This window comes from Apis laboriosa, unplaced genomic scaffold (genome assembly GCF_014066325.1).
Source record: "Apis laboriosa isolate Shangri-la unplaced genomic scaffold, ASM1406632v1 scaffold47_cov149, whole genome shotgun sequence".
In the NCBI taxonomy this organism is placed as follows: domain Eukaryota; kingdom Metazoa; phylum Arthropoda; class Insecta; order Hymenoptera; family Apidae; genus Apis; species Apis laboriosa.
The window spans coordinates 720,607-743,932 of NW_025223437.1; the positions used below are offsets into that span (position 1 = coordinate 720,607).

The 23,326-nt window shown below is 31.0% G+C and overlaps 2 protein-coding genes across 2 annotated transcripts in view; both read left to right on the top strand.

Annotated features, from left to right (window-relative positions):
- The window catches only part of LOC122716649, a 184,335-nt gene extending 166,690 nt beyond the window's left edge, over positions 1-17,645 (top strand). The window contains exon 8 of the mRNA XM_043939925.1: positions 420-17,645. Coding sequence (XP_043795860.1) covers positions 420-452 — 33 coding nt within the window. The 3' untranslated portion in view covers positions 453-17,645. The remainder of the gene's footprint in view (positions 1-419) is intronic.
- A 3,208-nt stretch (positions 17,646-20,853) lies between these two features.
- On the top strand, positions 20,854-22,792 carry LOC122716629 (DNA polymerase delta subunit 2-like). The gene is made up of 6 exons (XM_043939898.1): positions 20,854-21,143; positions 21,267-21,568; positions 21,645-21,855; positions 21,927-22,119; positions 22,210-22,502; positions 22,590-22,792. Exons 1-6 carry the CDS (start codon positions 20,927-20,929, stop codon positions 22,706-22,708), a joined length of 1,335 nt encoding a protein of 444 aa, XP_043795833.1. The 5' UTR covers positions 20,854-20,926; the 3' UTR covers positions 22,709-22,792.
- Positions 22,793-23,326: the final 534 nt, after the last annotated feature.

Below are 23,326 nucleotides of genomic sequence, written 5' to 3' on the forward strand. Positions count from 1 at the left end.
AACGTTATTTGAAAACGTTTCTTTTTCTTTCTCTTTTTAACCCTTAGGGCCCGAAAGCAAGGAATTAATTTCGAATATTTAATAAATAAATTGTATTAAATTTATATTCGTATATCGACCTTGCTCCAGATTTTGCACCGTGTAGATTTTGGAATCCTAAGGGTTAAATTTTATATATATATATATATATATATGTACGTTGGATATGATTCGAGAGAAGAAAAAAAAGAAAATTGTACTCCCCGATTTTTTAAAAAAAAAGATCGATTAGAGGAAACGTACCGAAACTTTTATGTATCCTCGCGGAGGAATATACAAGGAGGGAAAAATTGTAATCCTTATTAATTTGATCTTTTCTTCCTTCCTTTACGCTTGTTCCACTTTTACATATTTTAATCGAATTCCAATGATGATTGCAGGGATCAAAGAGAGAAGAAAACGGGCAACCTTAAGATCGACATCAACGGCATGTAAGAACGAGGGAACGAGGGAACGACCGTGCGTGCTCACACCCCGGAAATCGGCAATACGAGGACGGATGTTGGAACCCGATTGTTTTCGCGATCTATAAAAGAAAGAAAGAAAGAAAGAAAGAAAGAAAAAAAAGAAAGAAAGAAAGAAAGTGTGGATAAATTGAAGATCGGCGTGGAGCGCATCCGTGTTTCCAGAGCGAGAAAAATTCGATTCTCGAGTCCACGCTCGAGAAATCCACGCTTCTGCGAAGGAATCGAGGATCCAAGATGGCGGCGCGGCAAGTAACCGCGGGAAATTTGAAACGATTCGAGCGATCGGGGGTGGGATCACGAAGAAGGGGAAAAGGAAAGAAAGCACGTAAGGAAAAAAAAAACGAAGAGAAACTAAAGCATTTCACGTATGCGAGAAAGAGAGAGAGAGAGAGAGAGAGAGAGAGAGAGAGAGAGAGACAGAGAGACAGATACACAGGAAGAAAATAAGGATGTGATAGATCAGGAAAATTTCGAGAAACGGGACAAGTCGAAGTGTGTATGGTTGTTCAGCCTTGTCTCGCGAAAGCAGCACCACAATGTAGGGAGGAGTTTTAATCGAGAAGAGGGAATAGGAAAAAAATATATGAAAATAGAAAAAAAATATAAAAAAAAAGGAAAAAAAAAAAAGAAGAATTCTTATAAAATCGCGCGGAGCAACGGCGTTTTAGATTCGCGACTCGCGGGGGGCCCAAAAATAATCGCGTATATATGATATTCCTAGGTATATATATTTTTTAACGACTTAACTTATCGATCTATTTCGATTAGCCGTGTACTATCTTGTCTATTTATTTTCCACCGAGTCTTGATTGCGATCAACGACGACGACGAAGCGAGAGACACGAAAAAAAAAGAAAAAAAAAAAGAAAAAAAACGTAAAAAAAAGAAAAAACGAAAACAAAAAGAAAAAAAAATGAAGAAAGGAGAAAGAAAGATGAGAAAGAAGAGGAGAATACATGAAGGAAAGGATTACACAGACACATACATACACACACACAGATATACACACGTGTCGATTGTGAACTCGTCGCGACACCTCGGCGCGATTTTCACGCGGAGGCGATATTGCACGCCGCGATTTCGACACCAGTGACATCATTTTCTTTCGTACTACACCAGCGTCCAAAAGTAGAGAAACACCAATTACGTTCCCAATTCGAAAAGAACTTGAAAAAAAAGAGAAAGCGAAAATTATTACGGTGCTTTCAAAATTCTTTGAAGTTAAAAAAAAAAAACAATAGAAAATTTAAAATAACTTTAATTTATCTATAACATCAATTTCCAAACTTTTCGATCGATATAATGTATATATACATAGAATTCGAGAATTTGAAAAAAAAAAAAAAAAAAAGAAAGAAAAAAATTATTCCCAGTGCGGAAAATCCTTTAAAGTTGAGAAATAATAGAAAATTTTGAGATATCTAATTTATAACTTATCTATAACATCAACTTTTCAAAACTTTTGGTCGATAGTGTATATAACACACGTACACATACATACATATATGCATACATACATACATACATACAGAGGGAAGAGAAATATAAAAGCAGGAGGAGACGGCACTGTTGAAGAAGTCACACGCGCACGCATATAACGTAATACTTGTTCACACGTACACGGAGGAACACACAGAGACCGCAAGTCGCGGAAGATTCTTTTAGGAAAATCGAGCCCCGCGCTGTTTTCGAGAGGAGGAAAAAAGGGTATTGAGAATATTTTCGGGGGTCGACACACGTGCGACGATGATCTCCCGAAAAGACAGAAGAGTCGTCGTTGGGTAAAAAAGAAAAAATATGGTCCTTTTTTAATCTGTTAACCGGGCTGTTTGTTAGGGGGGAAAAAAAAAAACGAACGAACGAACGAACTAAATAATAAAACCGCGAAGCTACTTCGATTTTTCGAGCTCGTCGAACTGGTTGAGCAGATGAATTTCTATTTTATGGTGTTTTGGACGAGAGGTGATAAGTGATAAGGAAGCGAAGGAAAGTATAGAGAAAGAATATATATTTTAGTTTTTTAAGAGGATAATGAAAGTGAAAAGTGGCTTAAGCTTAAGATAGAAGGAATGATGAATGTTTAATTGTATAGGGGAAACGAATAAGTATTGTTTTAACTCTTTGACTTACGATATTCGTCCATACTTGTGATAGATGTTATTGATTCTATTGAAATAGAAACAATGTGTCGAAATAGAGGTAAATAAGATTTCGTTTTCAATTTGTAAACTGGAGGACCACGTTACGTATTCGTGCGAAAGAGAAACTTTGGAGAAAGAGAGAGAGAGAGAGAAAAGAAAAAAAGAAACATCCAAAATGCGAAGGAGACGAATGCATAAGTGGTGTGTAAGTAATTACGTCGATATAAAGCATAAATAAATAGTTGAAGAGAAAAATAATATTAATAATAATAATAATAATAATAATAATAATCGTGAGGCATGGAGTCGAAGCAAAGTGATATGAGAAGAATAAAAATGAAAAAAAGAAAAAAAAAAAGAAAAAGAAAAAGTAAGCCGATTCGCATTTGAAAGTATAAACACTTTGAAAGTATAAACCGAATTATATATTTCATAATTATACAAATTTCTAGAAACCGAATGATTCCAACTCTGCCCTCCCCGGTTAACAGATCTTAAAATCGATCTTAAAAATATCGAAATTACGATCTCTCTACGAAACGCTAGAAGAAAAAAAAAATGACTCTATGACTAATGGATACAACATTCACGATGCATTTGTCATTTTTCACATTTCGTAATCACCGATTATGTACTCGAACTGGCGCCCATTTAATTCCGGGACAATTCGACGAAGGCGTTGCCTCTAAGGCACGTAAACTCGCGTGCACCTCTCTCGATCCACGTGGATTCGAATGAAAGAAAAGGAAAAGAAGAGAAAAGAAAAAAAAAATGCGAAGACAAGCGCGGAGGCTCGTAGACGAAATTGCATAATATAGAGATACAAAAGAGACGAAGACGAATACATCAAGCTTAATACCAAAGGTGCCCTAAGAAGCGTGTATTTATGTTTTATCATTGGCGCGTCGCAAAACGGCGAGCATATATATATATATATAAATATATGTATATGTACATGTATATATATATATATATATATACATTTAATTATGTATCTTGTTAAGGAGAGAGAGAGTCTAATATCCTAGACGAGTGTCTGCATGTGCGCATGTGTATAGCGATAAACGAAAGTTGTGCAAACGAGAGACGCGCGAATGAGATCTAAACGGAGAAAACGTGAAGAAACGAAAGTGAGATTAGTGAATGAATGATCGATAGGAGAAATTAATGCGTGTTAATTTACGTAATAATAATCTTATATATATACATAACGAATGCGAACATATCATAGGATTAAGCAGTAGAGAGGGAAGAAAGTTAAAGTTTTCTCGTAATAAAGGGGGAAAAGAAAAAAAAAAAAAAAAAAAAAAAAGAAGTAACTTTTAAACGATCTGTCTTTAGTAGTGGCGCGAAATAGACAGAGAAAAATCGAGGATACCGAAGATGGTGTGTGCCCTGCGTGCTAGATACGACGGCCAACTCGGCACGTAATTTGCCCAAGTGCCTTCCCGTTGGTCGAGTCATGCTGTAATTCGTATATACCGTGTATTATTCGTCTCGTCCCGATTTCAAACTCGTCGAACTCTCCCCCCTTCTCCCGTGGGATCCACGTTATTATTTATACACGCGTGCATGCGTGGCGATAACGTGGGATAATCGCGCATCGAGTTTGCGTTGAAAAGAAAAGAAGAAAACGGAAAAAAAAAAAAGATAGGAGGAGAAACAAAGGAGATGAGTATATATATATATATAGTCGCAGTCCTGAAAAAAAGAAAAAAAGAAAAAAACAAAAAATAACTCAATCCAGGAGACGCTTCTTCAAACTAAACTCTAAAAAAAAAAAAAACTAATTCCGAAAAGCTGTTCGAGCCTGCCTGATAGTTTTCTATCGCCTCGTCGTTTTCTACTTACAACCTTTTCCTCGAAGGACAGAGAGCTGCCGCATCGACGCGTGTTCCTCTAATTTATAAATATTTAATCTCTGCTCGACGATTATCCCGTTGATAGAATCTACGGTGTGAATTCTACGGCGTAAGAAGCTAGAAAAGAAGGAGAAGAAAAATTGTGCAAAAAAATACACCGAAGAGAAAGAGACAGAGAGAGAGAGAGAGAGAGAGAAATTCTTCAACGGTGATCGAAAAAAAGGAAAGAAAAAATACTTTTCTCATAGACAGAAAGAATCGAATATTTTTCTCATAAATTCCTCGGATTTCCACGTCAAATCGAGCGGATTCTCCGATAGAGTCGATCGACAGCTTATTCTCTCAGAGTTCAAGAGTTCAATCCTCGTGCTGGTAAATAAATATGATCCTCATCGAACAACCACTGGGCATTTATTATACGCATCCGCAATTAATAGTGACGAGTGGTGATTAAGTGATTAAGAATATAGTAGAGAATATGTGTGCCTGTGCGTATATGTCAACCGTGTGTGTACGTTGAAAGGCGAGATATTGTGACGAAAGGATAAAAAAAAAAGTAGTGGGTAAAAAGTCATATATCAACAAGAGAAACGGTTAATTTTACGATTGATACGTTCGAAAGACACGTTTCGTCAGCGACATGTGGCAGTCTCGTCGTAATTGCCCTCGTCCATGAGCACGCTCCTTTATTTTTCTATTTTCATGAAAACGTGAGTCGAGAAGGAGAGGAAAACGTGAGTCGAGAAGGAGAGAAAAACGCAGTGAGGGGAAGGAAAACAGAGTGCGCGTTGTGCGCATCGTTTCGTGCGCACAGGTGGCGATTATGTTCTAGGCATTACATAGAACTTGTTAGCGTATTTCTGAAGTTTATCTTTATGTGCGATTAGATGTGAATTTCGTTTCTTTTTTTTTTCTTTAAATAATTAACTCTTTCATTGTGGTATTCTTAAAAGTAAAAATATGTTTCGTAAAGTGAATCGAAGTCTCGTTGCCCGATCATCGTTCCTTATAAACAAATATTTCGATCAATGAATCGTGTGTTTTTTAACGTATTTGTGAACGGTTAACCTCTTTAGGGATGCCATAAGACATCAAACGTAACATTTCAAAACAATGATTATTGAGTAAAATAAAATGTTATCGATGTTTCGAGTTTTTATTATTAAAAGATTTTGTAGTGAGGAATTCTTCGATAGAACTTATTTTTTTCTTTTTATTATTTAATTAAAATAATTTTAATTTTAAGAAAAACGTACATATATGTATCAATTTCTGAAGAGGTTATTTAAATATCTTTTTGTTCAACATTTTTCAATACCATATCTATTGAAATTTAAAATTTACTACTATTGAATCGAATAATTCTTATTCTAATTTAAACCATTCCAAAGTAAGCATCATCACATTCACGACCAAATTTTCTTCTTTTCTCAACTCCTCAATTCACGTGGTGTGTCGTTGTTTAAAGATTCAAGTGAAACGAAAGCAGACTTCTTACTATCTTTCTTGCCGTGAAACAAAAATCCGTGTGACCTGAAAGAGGAAGTTGGTCGGTCTGTTTCCGGGGAACTGGACCGTCACGAAATTCAGAGCGAGACGAGATGTCCCTTGACGATGAAAAGCGGTAAACTCGGCTCGTCGGGCAACGAGATCTCGTTTTCGAAAGAAGTGTGTCACCGATCGCGAGGCATACACGATGAATGTGGAACGATTTTTGCAATATCGGCTCGAGCCGATTGTAAAAATTTTCAACGATTGACCGCGAGATTGGTTTTAATTTAATAAGAAAGAAAGAAAAAAAGAAAGAAGAAAGTATGTCGCTGAATAGAAGATGAAAGAAGATAAACGTATAGAGGAAGAGAAAGAGAGAGAGAGAGAGAAAGAGACAAAGAAACGGAGGTAAGACGAGATTTCAGGGTTGTCACTCTTCTGATACATATCGTTAGATTGTTAAGGGCTTGCCGAGCAGGCTATTTGAAAGTAGATAATTATCTTGGAAGGCGTTTGGAGTCGTCTATCCTAAAGAAGATCGATCGAAACTTGATTCTTCAATTCAAAATTTTACGAGAAATTGAGATTCTCGAAATTTAAACAATAGTAAAAAAATTTGTTTTATTCTTTGATTCATATGAACTATAGTGATTCCTCACAACATTTTTTAAATAAAAATTATTCTGTATTTAAGTTTCGAAAGTTTAAAAAAATTACGAAGTTTTTAAGTTTCGATTACATTCCCATTTTTATTAAAAATAAAATTAAAATCTTTGCCTTTATGAAAGAAAGAAAATAATTCGATAGAAGACGGGTTAATCCTTTCTTGCAACAAATACATGTTTTTAATATTTTTATTACAAGTATAATAATAAAAGAAATAAAGAGATTCATAGATAAATCAACAAAATTTTTTCACAGAAGAAATTTAATTTTTATGCACAAATCAATTCTCTATTTATTAAAAGATTAATTAATGCACCATATATATCACTTAAGATAAATCTTTATCAATTCTAAAATATAAAAAAAAAAATTAATATAATTCTTTTAAAAAGAGATCTCAGAATTTCACGAACAATTATCCTAAAAAATAAGAATCCTCTCGAAATCGGACAAAAATCGACTCTTAATAGGATGATGACTTTGATAAACGCTTTCCAATTGATCGTTAGTATAAATAAAAAAATTAAAAAAAAAAAAAAGAATAAAAATAAAAGTGTGTAAATTCCGCTTGAATCCGTGAACATGTCGATCCACGAACATATCACCGAATTTCTGACTCGTTAGAGTATCGTAATATTCGTCATAGATGGTGACTGAATAAATTTTTTTTCCTCGTATAAGTCGATATATAGAGAATAAAAATTTTATCGAACTCCTCGGATCCTCTCTTAAGTGTGTCTTGGACTGTACGTATAGGTATAATATATATATACACACATATATATTTATTAAAAAAAAAGGGGGGGTGGGAATTGTTTGTACACACATTGATAACAGAGAGACGTGGTTTCGAAGGAAAAGAAAAGTTAGGTCAATTCAACGTTCCCTTCTTGAAGAGTCGCGATTTTTTGAAGAGAGTAAAACAAAAGGTGTACACATCTGTGTGTGATCTTCGAAAACGGCGGAAAGTATAGCCTAAATTGTAAAACCCATGCGAGGCCTTACATTTGCGAATTCGGAGAGAGCGACGACGAAAAATGAGAGAAAAAAAATAACGAAACGATTTATTTGCAACAATTATTTATTCGCTAGTTTGATGATCCTTGATAAATTGATTTGTTCTTTTGATACAAAAAAAAAAAAGAAGAAGAACCAATGAAAAAAATGGAAAATCGAATTCCTCGATTCCTGAGAAATCTTTTTCTAAAATATTCTTCGTCTTCTTCTTCGACTTTTTATTTTTTTTTCGCCGTCACCGATCTTTTTTTTTTTTTCGAATCTTCATCAGATTTCATTAGATCCGCAGATTATTATCCAATCGAGCGTATATATATTCTAACTAAATCGTGAACCGTGACTACCGTGACGCGAAGAGAAGGAAGGAAAAAAAAAAATAAAAAAAAAAAAAAAAAAAGGAAACGAAGGCTCTCGAATGCCTTTCCCAGGGCAACGTATTCGCTTGACCTTAACGTAACATATCATTTTACAATATAAAAACAATAGTTGTACTGCCCAAGGTAGAGATAGAATGGACGTGTTTGCTGCGCATGCGTGTATTCTAAATGTATAATCGTACAGTGTGATTGTGTTTAAAAGCGAGACAATTTCTAGCTAATTTAGACCGACTCGATCGCGAATTCTATCGATTCGGTCCCCGTGCAAAAAGAGTGTATACAACGCGTGAAACGTGACGTGAATAAAAAAAAGGAAGGGAAGAAAGAAAGAAGGAAAGAAAAAAAAGAAAGAGAGAAACCAGAAAAAAGGAAATGAATATATATGATAATATCGAGCGTATCGATCGTTATTATCGCGCGCCGACACGATTTTTCTTATTCGATAAATTTTCATTCGAAAAGCTCACTCGATTTGAATCGAACGAAAAAAGGGAAAAAGAAAAGAGAAAGAAAAAGAGAGAGAGAAAAATATGTCGCGACGATAACACGCCTCGTGAGGGAAATATCGTGGCGATGAAAAAAAAAAATAAAAAAAAAGAATAATCCTTCGGCACTCGCGGCCAAGCTTTTTGCTACTTTTGTATGAAAACGACGATAAAAAAAAAGATAATATTTACACCGATGAAGCTGAAAGGAGACCAAAGGAAAAAAGGAAACGAAGGAAAATCGGAAAGGGAAATATAAAAACGAGGAAGGAATGGATGGATGTTCAGAAGCGTGCTCGTAGTCGCGATTGTGGCGACACGATTTTTCGATCCGACCCCAGCTACTTTACACGTATCGCTTGCTCCATCTATTTAATTACTCAACACCTTCGTCGCGTTCCATCGGTTCGTTTTTCGACTCTATTCCTCTTCTCGACGAGAATCTTGAATCCGTTGAAAGTGGATCGCGGACGAAGTTATTGAAATTATAATCGAAGCGTAATTACAACTTATAATTAAATTTTTTTTCAACTCGAGAGCATGATTTTTTTATCGAAATTCTGTAGAGAGTACGTTTTTGAGAAAACTATCATCTCTAACTATCATTCGAAAAACACTGCTGATACTTTCATCATCGTATGTTATTCTAATCTCTATAATCGATCTGATAAGTCCAAAAAAAAAAAAAACGAATCGATGGAATCGTGATCGACCTCGTCGCCGACAAAAGACAACGAGAGAGAACTAAAGGAAAGTAGGGCAAGAGAGGAACGCAACGCGGAATGTTCACGCGGCGAGAATTAGCGAATCATAAAATGAAGAAAAGAATCGACGTTTTGTTTCTCCAACCAATTGTATATATTCTTTCCTCGTATCCTCGTACAATTGGAATCCGCCATGCAATTATTAAAATTTCTATCATAATTACGTATCCAAGAGAAAGAATAATGTTGCATAAATCTTTTTTTTTTTTTGAACGAAACGATTGAAACGAAGATTAATGAAATAAAAAAAAAAAAGGAAAAAAAAATTAGGTACAACGAAAAATTACGAATAGAAAAAAAAACTGTAAAGAAATTAGAGAGTAAGAAGAAGAAGAAAAAAAAAAAAATAGAAAAGTCGATTCTGAGCGTATCGATGCGATTGATCGATTTATAATGGAAATTATTGGTAATAAGAGTTCGCTCGCTCGCGATGAATCGTTTCGATCGAATCTAAAAAGTGCTTTACACAAATGAACTAAGGAAAACTCATATCAGTAGGCAGTATAACGCTACTATACAATTTACAATTAATAGAGAATGGCATTTCACGTAAGGATTAGTAGAAATCGATATAAATATGAAAAGTATATATATATATATATACAGATAGCTCTATATATATATATATATTAAAGTAAATGAGACGAATATATATATATATATGCATGTCTGTGCGTATGTGTGTGTGTGTGTATCACGAGTAAACGAGGAACGACGAAATAGAAAAAAAAAAAGGGAGGGAGTGAAAAATAAAGAGGAGAAGAAAAGAAAAGGGAAAAAAAAAAATGAAAATAGAAAGTACGTAAATTAACAAAAGTGATGAATCAGATATTTTGTACCGTGAACACTAGAGAGAACATTATTCTAACCGAATCCTTTTTCGTTTCTTTTTTACAATACATACGTATATATGTATATAACAGATAACGTATATCTTATACACACGCGAAAAAGAAAAAAAAAAAAAAAGCAACACGCAATATAGATCACGAGGAAGCACCTGAACGAGACTGATCTGTGCGATCGAGAGCTTATATAGATCCTGGATCACGATTTTTCACGCACGAAGGAAACGAGACATCAAACGACCGAAAAATATATAGATGAAATATACTCTGGTGGTAATCGTGGTAATCGATGGTATATTCACCTATCATCTATCATTTTCTCTCGACGAGGATGCGATCTCGTCCTAACAATGCGGGATTATAATATACAAGAGACTCAAAAGTTTATTTAAAGTTAGGAGAAGGAAAAAAATCACGAACGAAGCGAGAATCACTTTTCGCGAGACGAATTGAGTGCATTACGTTATGCTTCGGAATGAAACGCATAAGGAGAGAGCAAAAATCGAGGGAGAAAATGAAAGGGGAAAAAGATTGCTTGATCGTTCGTTTAATCGTCGAAGCAATCGAGGAAACGGAGTCGAATCGAATCTTAACGAATTTTAACGTTAACGATGTATCGTCCGAAATGACCTTCCCCCCCCTCCCTCCCCCTCCTATGAACTCTACGAGGATTAAAGAAAACGAGGACACGATTGAGACGAACGAATCACCAAAGATATCGATAATATATCTGTCCAAAGATCGCCAAGGGGCGATTTCGATCGACATCGTGTCATCATTGCGACGCGATGTTGTCACGCGAATTAAAATTATCGATCGAGCTCTGCGCGAACCGTGTGTTGTGATATAGTCGATGCTATACTCGATACGATCAGAATCTGAAAAAAACATGTCTCTGCGCAAGACGTGTGCGCAGAAGTACGAAGTACGAGAATGGAAGGTAACACGAGGGGCAGGGGGGGAAAAGAAGAGATCGTGCGATATATATACATATACAGATTGATGAAAGTAGAGGAAACGAAGAACCTGCCACATTATTAGACACGATTAATTAAAATAGATTCCCGAATCCGTCCTAACGAGACGACGCTGAAAATCCACGAAAATCTCTACACGCCTTGCGTTGCGCATCAGCATTAGTTTGAAGGAAAATATAGGCCAGTCTCGAAACGGTATTTTTTTTTTTTTCCAAGCAAGCCGAGAAAATTATTTTTGATCGCGCGAACCTCGCTCTCTGTCCACGATATTATATCTCGAGAGGGGACGACACCGTTCAGATTGAAGCGAAACGTGTCCATGGGGAGGCCTTTCGAGCTTGGTGTCGAGCTAACGAGTTTCCACCGTTTTGTTCCACGTAAATCGCTAACACGAACTTACACGCCTTGTAGATGGTAAAAATTCGAGAAGATGGTGAAAAAAAAGAAAAAAGCTTTTAAACTCTATGTACATCGTCTGTTATATTAAATTTTGAAAGGTTCAAAATGTTGAGGAGAAAAATTGAAAAAAGTTTGGAATAGAGAGTTGATCACGATGACACGCGATTTTTCAGGAGTTCCCAGTTTCGGAAGAGAAGGAAAGGAAGAGTGTTGTTGATGGAAGAAGTATAGAACAGTCGTGAAATAGTTGTGTTCGTTCAAGATTTCATTAAAGATTTTTTTTTTTTTTAAATTCTCTTGAAAAATTTTGTATCATCGTTTCGTTCTATTTCACGTATGGAAAGGAAGGTTAAAGTTACTTAATCTCAACTGCGTTTCTATTTTTTGGAATATCTTCGTTTCGAATTTTAATACACGACCACGCTATTCTTCTTCCTATACTCGATTAGATTGCAAGGAACGTCGAAATAAAAGTGATAAGAACGCGAAAATCTCGCGACCACGTACAATAAGACATATCATTTTTCTAATATATATATATATATATTCGGACGACGTAGATTCTCGTCTAAATAGAATAAAAAGAGAGAGAGAGAGAAAGAGAAGAAAGAAAGTGAGAGAGGCTTCTCGAAAATTTTCGAAAATTGTCTTCGATCGACCGCGATCTACCTTACCGACTATTGTTTTCGATCTTACTATCGTTGAAAGTAAAGTAGTAGGGGAGGGGGGATAAATAAGAAAGAATAAGAAAAGAATAAAAAAAAAAAAAAAGTCGTGGTGAGTCCATACATTCCGAAAGTATAATTACGACACATTAAATTAGGGACCGTAGCTATTGTGTATAAGTATTCGCAGAAATTTTTTTAGGCTCGTCGGTTATAATTTAAAACGCTATATTTATTATACATTATTACGAAAGATTTCAAAGTGTTAAAGCTAACACGTAACATGTTTTAATCTGTATAGGATACAAATGTCGCCGTGATGTTTTTCTCGTCGATTTTTCGAACGTTTCGCGATTCAAACGTGTGATCGTAGATTATTCGATCGTAGTTGTTATTCGAAAAACGGATTTAAAGATAAAAATCGCGTGCGCTTCTTTCCGTACTATGTGTTTTAGTTATTACACAGTCCGTCTGGTGATGCTTGGCGTAGATTAGCGGAAGTGACGTTGCGTCAAAGTAATTTTTATCCCTCGATTGATAGGGCAGAGTCGTTTAAATCGTATTACATTTATACCGTATATATATACTATTCAATTTTTCTCGATTTGTATCAAGTATATTATACACGCAAAATTTGTAATTTTATTAATCTCTAATGTAATTTTTTCGAGATATACAAAAAATCGATACTTGATCGACTTTGTTCTATCAGTTAGATATAGTAACAAGTACACTGCTCAAGATAATTCAACCTTTTTTTTTATTCGAATAATTAAAAAAAATGCACTAACTAACAATTGGATATTTTTCATATCTCGTATAAAATACGAAGATATCTTTTTTTTTCTCGTAAATGGATAACCAGACCATAAACCATAATTGCATCTATCCGACCTTGTTTCCGAGTTCTCTAACCATTTTTTGCGTTAACTACACAATTGGAATCACCACGCTCCGTATCTTATGCGTGGTATCGTTGCCTATAAACGCTTTCATAATTTTCTATGAGTCATTCCAACGTAATTTCGTACCGACACGAACCGATCCGATTTAAAGAAAATTTTTTAACGAAACTTGTTTCAAAAGACAAGTGAAAAAAAAGAAAGAAAAAAATTTTATTCGTAATTAGACGAATTGAATTGTATTGAATATTTATATACACTTTCTTCTTAATTAACAAACAACACTTTTCGTCGTGTTGTGTTGTTCGCGATATATTTTTGACCAAATATGTATGTATCTTTTATCGAGCAGTGTATTTCGCCCTTGAGATTGAGATTTTCAGAAGAAGAAAAAAAAAAGGAAAGAAAGAAAGAAAGAAAAAATCTCTCGAACGATACACGAATGTTCCATCCTCCGTTCATTCCCGCGGATTCGATTCCGCAATATGTGAAAATAGTCAATTCGTGGTAATTTAATTAACGAAAAGAGAACAATTTCTATGAGAAGAAATTGTCCCGTCAATATCGATCTCGACATTGATTTAAATCGATCGATCGAGATTCTTCGAATGATTAAAAAAAAAAAAAAAAAAAAAAAATTAGGAAATTCAAAAAACGACTGCTTCGACGGCATTATATATATATATATATATATAAAATATATATGTATACTAGATATTATATTCAAAGAAATTTCATTCTAGCTATCAGATGTTCTTTGCACATAGGTACCTGAACGGTTCGACTATTTATATTAATTTGTCAAGGCTGCGTAAACAATCCCAAAGAATGAAAGATGCTATTTTACGTGCTCGTGGTGGTGATTTTCGATATATAAGCTCTTAAGCAACGTGATCAACGTTGATGGAACACCGATTCACGAAAGTATCATCGTATTCAAGTGTTAAGCTATCTTGTCATTTTTATTATTACGAAAGATAATTAATTAAAATATTTCAAAATATTTGCCGCTTCGAAGAGGATTTTAAAAAGAGATTTGTTAAAAATCCTAGATATGCGTTCGAATAGGGAAATCGTCGATTATTTTTTTTTTCTCTCGTAAAATCGTTCAATTCGATAAAAAAAAAATATTTAAATTTTACTCGTTGAGGATTCTATCTCGAGAAAAAAAGGATCCCTAAAAAGGATCCTCAAATACATTTGAACAAAGAAATCACTCAAACAACAAAGAATCTCTGTAAACGATAAAGAAGATCTCAGATGAGGAGAACCTTTGTCAATTCAATTAAAGGATCATTGATAGAAAATTTGAAAAAAAAAAAAAAAAAAAAAAAAAANAAAAAAAAAAAAAAAAAAAAAAAAAAACTGAATTTCTGAGAAATATTTGACACGGATCAGAAAAAAATCTGTGGGGTAAAAATCTTTTTTCACAAAGGATCTCGATGTACAATCTCTGGTCTTGTAATATAATATAACGTGTCTATGTATAAAAATTTTTTTTCTAGAAAAAAAAATAAAAAAAAAACAGGAAAATCACACGGTAAAGAATCTGAAGAATCTTTCCTATGAGGAAGAGGAAAAAAAAAAAAAANAAGAAAAAAGAGGAAACATGTTAAAGTAAATTGCGTAATAAAACGGTAAACAAAGTCGCTATTGTTATTCATTAATTAGGCATAAATCGAATAATTACACGAAAAAAAAAAAAGAACGGCCACGATGAGTCAACGAGATCGTTTTCTGTGGACATTGATTCTGACTAATTAGGATTAAAGAGGTGGTTATCGACGACGGCTCCATACCGTCCATAAGCCTCGATCGACAGGATCGATTAACAACGATGACTACGATGTTTTGAACAATGAAATTGAGGAGAATTCGCATCGTGAAAAAAAAAGAAAGAAAGAAAGAAAGAAAGAAAGGGAAAAAAAGGAGATAATAGCAGAGAAACATCGCATACGAGAGAGAATAATAAATATAATAGCACTGATTTAACAGCGCACTCGAGAATGTGTGTGAGAACAATGAATGCAAGAATTTCGAGATTTAGTTGCTTGTTTAAAATATTTATCATAATATTCGTGATAAATTATTATTAGGGTCGAAGCAGATGGAGGTTGTAAAAAAAACGCAAGAAAAATTGCGTGAAATTAGTGGAATTGGTGTCTACGTGTCGAACGACGTTTTGTTTTGTTTTTTTCTTTTTTTTTAATATGGATGCATTTTTTTCGTTAAAAAAACCGAGTTATTTTATCATTTTATTTAAACAAATTAATTTAAACTCTTAGATTCTTGCTTAAATTAATGCCTCACGGTTGTACAGAGGATGATGGTCGATTAAGATTTGTTCAACGAGGCAGATTTTAATAGATTTTAAAATATCTTTTCTTCAATTGTAATTCTTCGGTTCAAGAAATTTATTAAAAAGAAAAGGAAAAAAGAATCAGGGGCCATTTTGCACAATTAGAACGTTTCGCAACAATGTTTTCGCAAGATAGAACGATAAAAAGCTCTACTTTTCTTCTACTAATTTACCGCTAATTATCTACCATCCTCTTATGAATCGCAATGAACGCGATTTCAAATCGCTATTGCGTGTTAAAGATCGTTTAACGTTCGACTTCTTGGCGCGAAACCAAATTATTCACGTAAGAAAAATGATTAACGATGAAAAAAAGTTAAAAAAAAATACGAAAAATTTCTTAATAAGGAATTAGAAATCCAAAAAATAAAAAATTGAAATAACATTGACATTGGTGATCTAGTCCTTGCTTTGCTATCGATGTCTTATTCGATTAATATTCTCTTAATATCGATGAAAATACAAAAGAAAAAAATAAAATCTACATTTTAACCTTTAAACCTTTTGGATCGTTATAAAATAATTAATTTATCTTTTTTTTTTTGTTCAACTATTTTTTTTTTAACAATCCGTTAAATTGACATAATAACATAGAATTTTGATAGTAAAATTATTTCTGTAGAATTGAGTAACGGAGATCGTATATTATGACTCATGCTCGGCTGCCTGTTGAACGTATAAGGATTGAATTAAAAAAAAAATTATTACAATGTTAAATTATCCAAAAGATCGTAGATCTAGTATTATAAAATATTTTTTTTAATTTACATTTAAATATTAGTTGTCGCATATGCGATAAGAAATTTTCACATAAAAAAAAAAAAAGAAGGAACGAATTTTCATATATTTGTTTTTAATATCGTGGTATAATAGCAAGTTTGGAAACTATTGTCCAATAGTATAGAATTTAATCTCGTTTTTTTTTTCTAATTTATTTATTGATTATTTATAATTTTCATGATTTTGCAAAGACCAAAGACAAGATACCTGTTGTAATAATAACGCGTATTTAAACGGAAATTATTTATTTATGAAAAAGAAAATTTCATTGTTGTTCGTGTATCTATCAAACGTCGTTCATTCGAGTAGACACCTATCAATTTGTATCTGTAAAAATCTGTATATGTTATTGTACGTAGTAGCATCTACACTATTTGACCGTATATAAGGGGAAAGCTAATCGCGTAGCATTGTCCATGCATTTATTTGCCTGTTAGTTTTCTGTTTTCAGACCTAGCATCGAAATACGTATGTAATTCTAATAATAGTATAATAAAGGAAAGAAAATGGGATAAAGGATACGGAATATTTCGATGACAGAGAAAATTTCAGGGTCTGTATATAGTAATCTCTATCGTTCAAGCTTTATGTATGCATTCATTATATGCATGTGGATAGATAATTAAATATTTAAATATTTCGAATTTTCGATTCGAACAATTTTATCGAAAATCGAATATTCGAATAAACTTGCTCGATTTATTTGGAACAAAACGATGAGCTCAAATATTATCGAATAAAAAATTGTATATTATTCGATAATTTTCGGATATTTACACGATTTTATAAAAAATTAATCGTTATAACTTATTACATGTAAATTAAAATATTTTTTCTTTCTTTTATTTTATTTCTATTCATTGACAAAATGTAGGGGAAAAATTTAAAAAAGTTTAAATGTATCGTTCGGATTCGAATAAATCGAGATTATTTAAATACTATTATAATTGAAATAGAGATGAATTTTTGATCATGGTTATTCGATTGATCGAACAATTTGAAGTATTATATATAGCCGAATAATAATTGATTATTCGTTATTAGTTCGATAAATCGAGTTTTCGACTCGAAACGAATTGAAAGTAATTTTATTCGAATAGAATTTCGATTCTTTTCGAATTTCGAATTTCGAAATCGATACAATTCGATAAAATGTGTTTCAATCGACTTCGAGTAATCGAATAAACTTTGAGCGCTCTCGAGCCTCAAGTGTTTGAACTTTCAACGCAATGTGTAATACTCCACTGATATATGTACAATCCTTGATTATTTAAACTTAACATTTAAAATTTTTCACGAGACTTTCACACTGTCGAATAGTGAAATGAATATAGGAAAAATAAATCATCAGAAGAAGAAGTGAGGAATCGAGCGGAAAAATAATTTAAGAATAAATTTAAATTTAAATTTGATATCTTAACAATTTGTTAATTAGAATTTTATATTAAAACATATAGAATGAAAATGTTAAAAATAATCGATCATTGATTTAATCGATATCGATAATTATTTTTAAGTGTTAATTTTTAAATATTTTAATTATATATAAACTTTCGATTCGATTAATTGTTAAAATTAGTTTATACAGAAATAACGTCAAAAATAATTGAAAATGCTTTAAAAATTTATATTCTGCAAGATTCTTACTTTTCAATTTAAGAATCATCGTATCGAAACGATGAAGGTTATAAGCTCGACGCAATATTTTATGAAGATAAAATTTTAGTTAAGAAAAAAAATCTAAATTCACGTCACTATTCGATGCAAGAAAATTAATGATCGAGAAACGACATTTAATGACAATTATTATACTTTAGTCGAATATTTATCATGTATAACGTGATTTAAGAAAAAATAACAACATATATCTATATGTATTACAAAATATTCTCTAATCGAAGATGCCCGAATTGTGATACGTTTATAATGTTTATAAGCCGATACTTATTCACGGAAGAAATTGTTTTAATGAAGGCTTCTGATTTAGCAATCGATTCGCAATGTCGCTTAAACATCTCTACGATAATTTGAATCGATCATTTCTCGCATCTGGTTCTTCACATCTGATTATTGTACGTATATATGTTGTTGAACAAATGCATTGTTGAACGCATCATATTTTATCGAAATATCGATACGATTGTTATTTCAAATGATATGATGAAGTATAACTACGTTCAAAATAATGAATTCAAAATAAACGTGAATTGCAAAATTTTTTAAATATTTAATCTGGAATATATTTATACTATATTTAGATCATTTTTTAGAAAGATTAATTGCATTTTATAAAAAGTAATAAATTATTATATGATTAATAATTTCAAAATATAAGTTTTATATATTATAATAATATATAATATATAATATATAATATATAATATAAATATATTGTCGAAATAATCTCTTAGACATAATATTGTAACATTTTCTTCCATGAATAAGCATTGTGTATCTTGTTAAACAATAAAAATTATTCAGACGAATTCACACACTATTAAAATACGTGTATGAATTTTTAATTCGACGTCTGTATACACATGTTAAGTAAAATGTAAAAAAAAAAAAAAGACGTTAATTGAGAATAGAATTGAACAACACTAATGAATATTTTAAAATTTATATTAAAAACAATTTTCTTAACTAACACTATCAATTTCAAATAATTTTATAAAAACATAGAAAAACAAATTAAAACTAAAAAAAATATTTAAGTTAAATATAATTTCATTTTAATCTTGCTATTCTTGATTAACGTCGTGACATGTATTTTAATGCTCGATGTTGCGAAAAATCGCGATAAACAAAATTTCTCGATTGAAATCGAGGAAGCGATAGAGAACAACTTTAAATAATGTAGCTCGATGAAAAAAATGGGAACGTATTTAAAAATCAGATAGAAAGAAAAAACAAGAAACAAACAATGATTTACTTTTTTCAATTTTAATTGAGCCAAATATAAAACAATGAACATTTCATCATCCGCTATCGGATAAAATGAAATTAAAATTGCGCATATGCACGAGTCATGTGTTTGTGAAGAAGCAATTATCCTAAAGGAATCGCGAATAAGAATTACTTTGATGTTTTCGTTGAAAATAAAAAAAAAGAAATAAAATTCCGATGTATTTACGAGGTAGATAATAAATAACAACAACAATAATAATAATAATTAATAATAATAAATAATATTTAATTATAATAAAGTAATAACAATATAATAATAACATTATTATTAATATTAATATAATTATAAATTAGTTGCAGCTTTCTGTGTAAGGTTATTGTGATATCTAAAAAGAAAAAAATAATAACTTTACCGTAGCGATATAAAATTAATTCAGAATTAAGAATCTGATATTTAGTGAACAAAGAAAAAATGAATAATCAGTATATCGACGGGGCTTTTGAATGATGCCTCTCCGAGATCGACTCAATATGATATCATATATAATTATATATATGAATTATATATATGAATAAATAAAGAAAAAAAAAAATAGCGATCCGTGAGTGGCCGCGTCTCTTTTTTTTTTTTTTTTTTTTCGTCACTTTCTTCACGAACGAGGTTAAAACGACAATCTTAGGCCTCGTCAAAATACTGCCGGATACATGAGGACATTCCGAAAATCGATTGCAAAGTAACAAGCTGAAAATTTTTCTGCAATTATAACTTCAATATCAATAACGGGAAAAAAACAAAATGGTGATGAAAAAAAATGGTGAAGAAAAAAATTTGTGCGATCCGTTTGATTATTCGGAAAGTCCATTTTGCATCTGGATCAATCCGTCCATAACATGTCTCATGCTGAGGCATTTGCACAAATACGTGCATATTAATCATTGGGACTACAAAAACATATCATCATATATAATGATAATGATACCGCATATATGTATATATATATATATATATATATATACATATGTATACATATATATGCACATATATTTATACATATATATACATACATACATATATATATATATATATATATTTAAAAAATATTAAGCAATAAGATTTTATTTATATGCCCGTAGAAAAAAAATTGAATGAACAACTGCATATCAATACGTGTGTCTGGGCAAGAATTAGCTTATACACAATATATATGTATATATATATATATATTTATACATATATATACATGTATATATATATGCATATATACAGATATATAATCTTTACTTCGTCGTTGTCAGGCGTTAATGTTAAACTTAATTATCATTAATTAATTATTAGATTGTGAAAGAATTTCTTCAGGTTCTAAGCAAGATTTGGAAATAATAAAACAAGTAAAATATATAGTTTCAAGTATTTTTTTACTGTTCCCTATTTATTATCCTTATTTATTATTATTATTATATATATTAATTCTTTTTATTTCAAAATTTTAATTGTTTATTTAAAATTTATTTAAAAATCAATTAATATTGTAGCACAAATTAATTTTATTTATAATTAATAAAAAAAATTCGTTCAATATAAAAATTTATATTGTAAAAATATACCATGTATGTATATGTATACTTACATGCATTTTAAATTTCCCATATTGGCTATACGATGGCGCTAGTGAAGAAAATTACCATTTCACATAAATTTGGCGGTAATCTAGTATCGGTAACTATATGTAATTATTTAGATACAAATTATTTCATTAAATTTAATATTTTTTAATTAAAAATGGTTTATAAAAGTGAAGAAAAATGCAATGATTTATATATAAAATCAGGAAAAGAGAATTCACAAGTATTTGAAAGAAAACGAGCTCAATATAAAGATCTTTCAGAAAAGTTCGTAATAACAAAAAGTGATTATTCTAAACAATTTGCCCATATATATTCTGCTAGACTTGCTGAATTAAGAGATATTTTAATTCCACGTGTCCAAACTAAATGGGGTATGTTATTAACTTTTCTTTTGTGAACAACATATATTATCAGGGTTATGATATTCATACAATAAAAGATATATGCAAAGATTTGTTTATGAATAACATCTATATTTTTCTTTTCATACACAGAAAATATTCCTATTATAAAATTAGCTGACTTAGAAAATTTAGAAGGTCAACAGTGTATACTAATTGGTACACTATATAAACATCAGCAATGGAAACCATCAATTTTACGAGAACTTAGTGAAGATCATCAACTTAGTGTCTCCTGTTCTAAATCAAATTATTGTTCAGAAAAAGACCAATCATTTTTAGAAGATGAAATGTTACGTATTAAATTAGTGGGTAATCAAGTTAATTTAAAACAAATTGTTACTGGAGTTGTTTGTGCTATATTAGGCAATGAAAATAGTGATGGAACATTTATGGTAATATTTTAATTCTAAAAATATAATTATCATTTTATCTTTATGTTATGTTTTTAATATAATTTATTATATTTAGGTAAAAGATTGGTGTTTTCCTGGATGTGCACCAAAAGAATCTTTAAAAGAACATACATCACAAAAAAAATTGGTAATAGTATCTGGATTAGATTTATCCAATAATTATGAAAGTTTGGGAATATCTCTCTTTTGTGAATGGTTATGTGGAATGGCTGGTAATACAACAATACAAAAGGATAATACTTCTATTGTTCGCCTTATTATAGCAGGTAAATCATACATATTATTCTAAAAATTTTATATATGTATATACATAATATATAATTTATTTTTTTATTAGGTAATATCACAAAAAGTAATGATATAATGAATACTAGTACAAAACTTGGAGAAATAATAAAGATTGTGGATACATTCTTAAGTAATTTAGCAATGTGTTGTAATATTACCTTGATGCCAGGAGAACATGACCCTACTAATGCTATGTTACCACAAAAACCATTTCATCCTTGTTTATTACCTAAATCATCCAGGTTTATATATATATTGAATTTTATGTACAAAATATTTATAATATATGTAAGTATATATTCATTCTATTTTTATATTTTATATTTATGTAGATTTGAAAGTTTTAAAAGTACTACAAATCCATGGATTGGTAAAATTGAAGGACGAATAATAATTGGTACTAGTGGTCAATCAGTTGAAGACATCATAAAAGTAACAGGTGAAACTAATACTTCACCTCTCGAATGGCTAGAAAAATCTTTACTATGGAGGCATATGTGTCCAACTGCTCCAGATACATTACTAGCTACTCCATATTATGAAAAAGATTTGTTTATTATAAAAAAATGTCCAGATATATATTTCATAGGAAACACAGATAAATTTGAAACAAAACTATGGAAAGGTTTGTAAAATATACTATTGTAAAATATTTTTAAAAAATAAATTAATTTTTACTTCGATTAAAATTAATTAAAAAATTAATTTTCAGGTGAAGAAAACCAAATCGTTAGATTAATATCTGTTCCACGTTTTAATATGACTTGTACTGCTGTGATAGTAGATTTGGAGAATTTGGACACCCAATATATTTCTTTTGGTAATACTTAAACTATAAAGATATTAATGTTTGCCATGTAATGTTATTATATTATTTTATTCTAATTTAATATAAGTTTTATATGAATATATATATATATATACCAAAAATTTTCAAATAAAATACAAATAAAAACAAAATTATATAGAAATACGTTCTTCTTCATTGTATTTATTTCATATATTAACTTTATTTAAAATTTTATTTAACATTTGATTCGTGATATTACTTAATACAAGTAATGAATAAGAAACATGTTCTATTATTACCTGTTTATTTCATTCAAAATGTGATGTACAAAATCTAAGCGCATGACTTTTAAATATAGGTATGTTTGTGACTAAATATAAAATATGTGATAAGAAAGAAATTACATGTAATATCACAGATTATTAGAAAATTATGAAATCACAGCGACATGAGATTTTGAAAACATAACTTGTTACTTAAATAAACATGAATTCATGCTTTATAAATTATAAATAATTAGAACATAACAGTCAAAATACAGAATACAATTATTTCTTGCTAACAAAATATTATGTATAATTCATTTTCAGTATTTAATTTTTCTATAAGAACTAAAATGTACTAGGTATATTATCCTTCTGTAATTCCATGTTCTTACC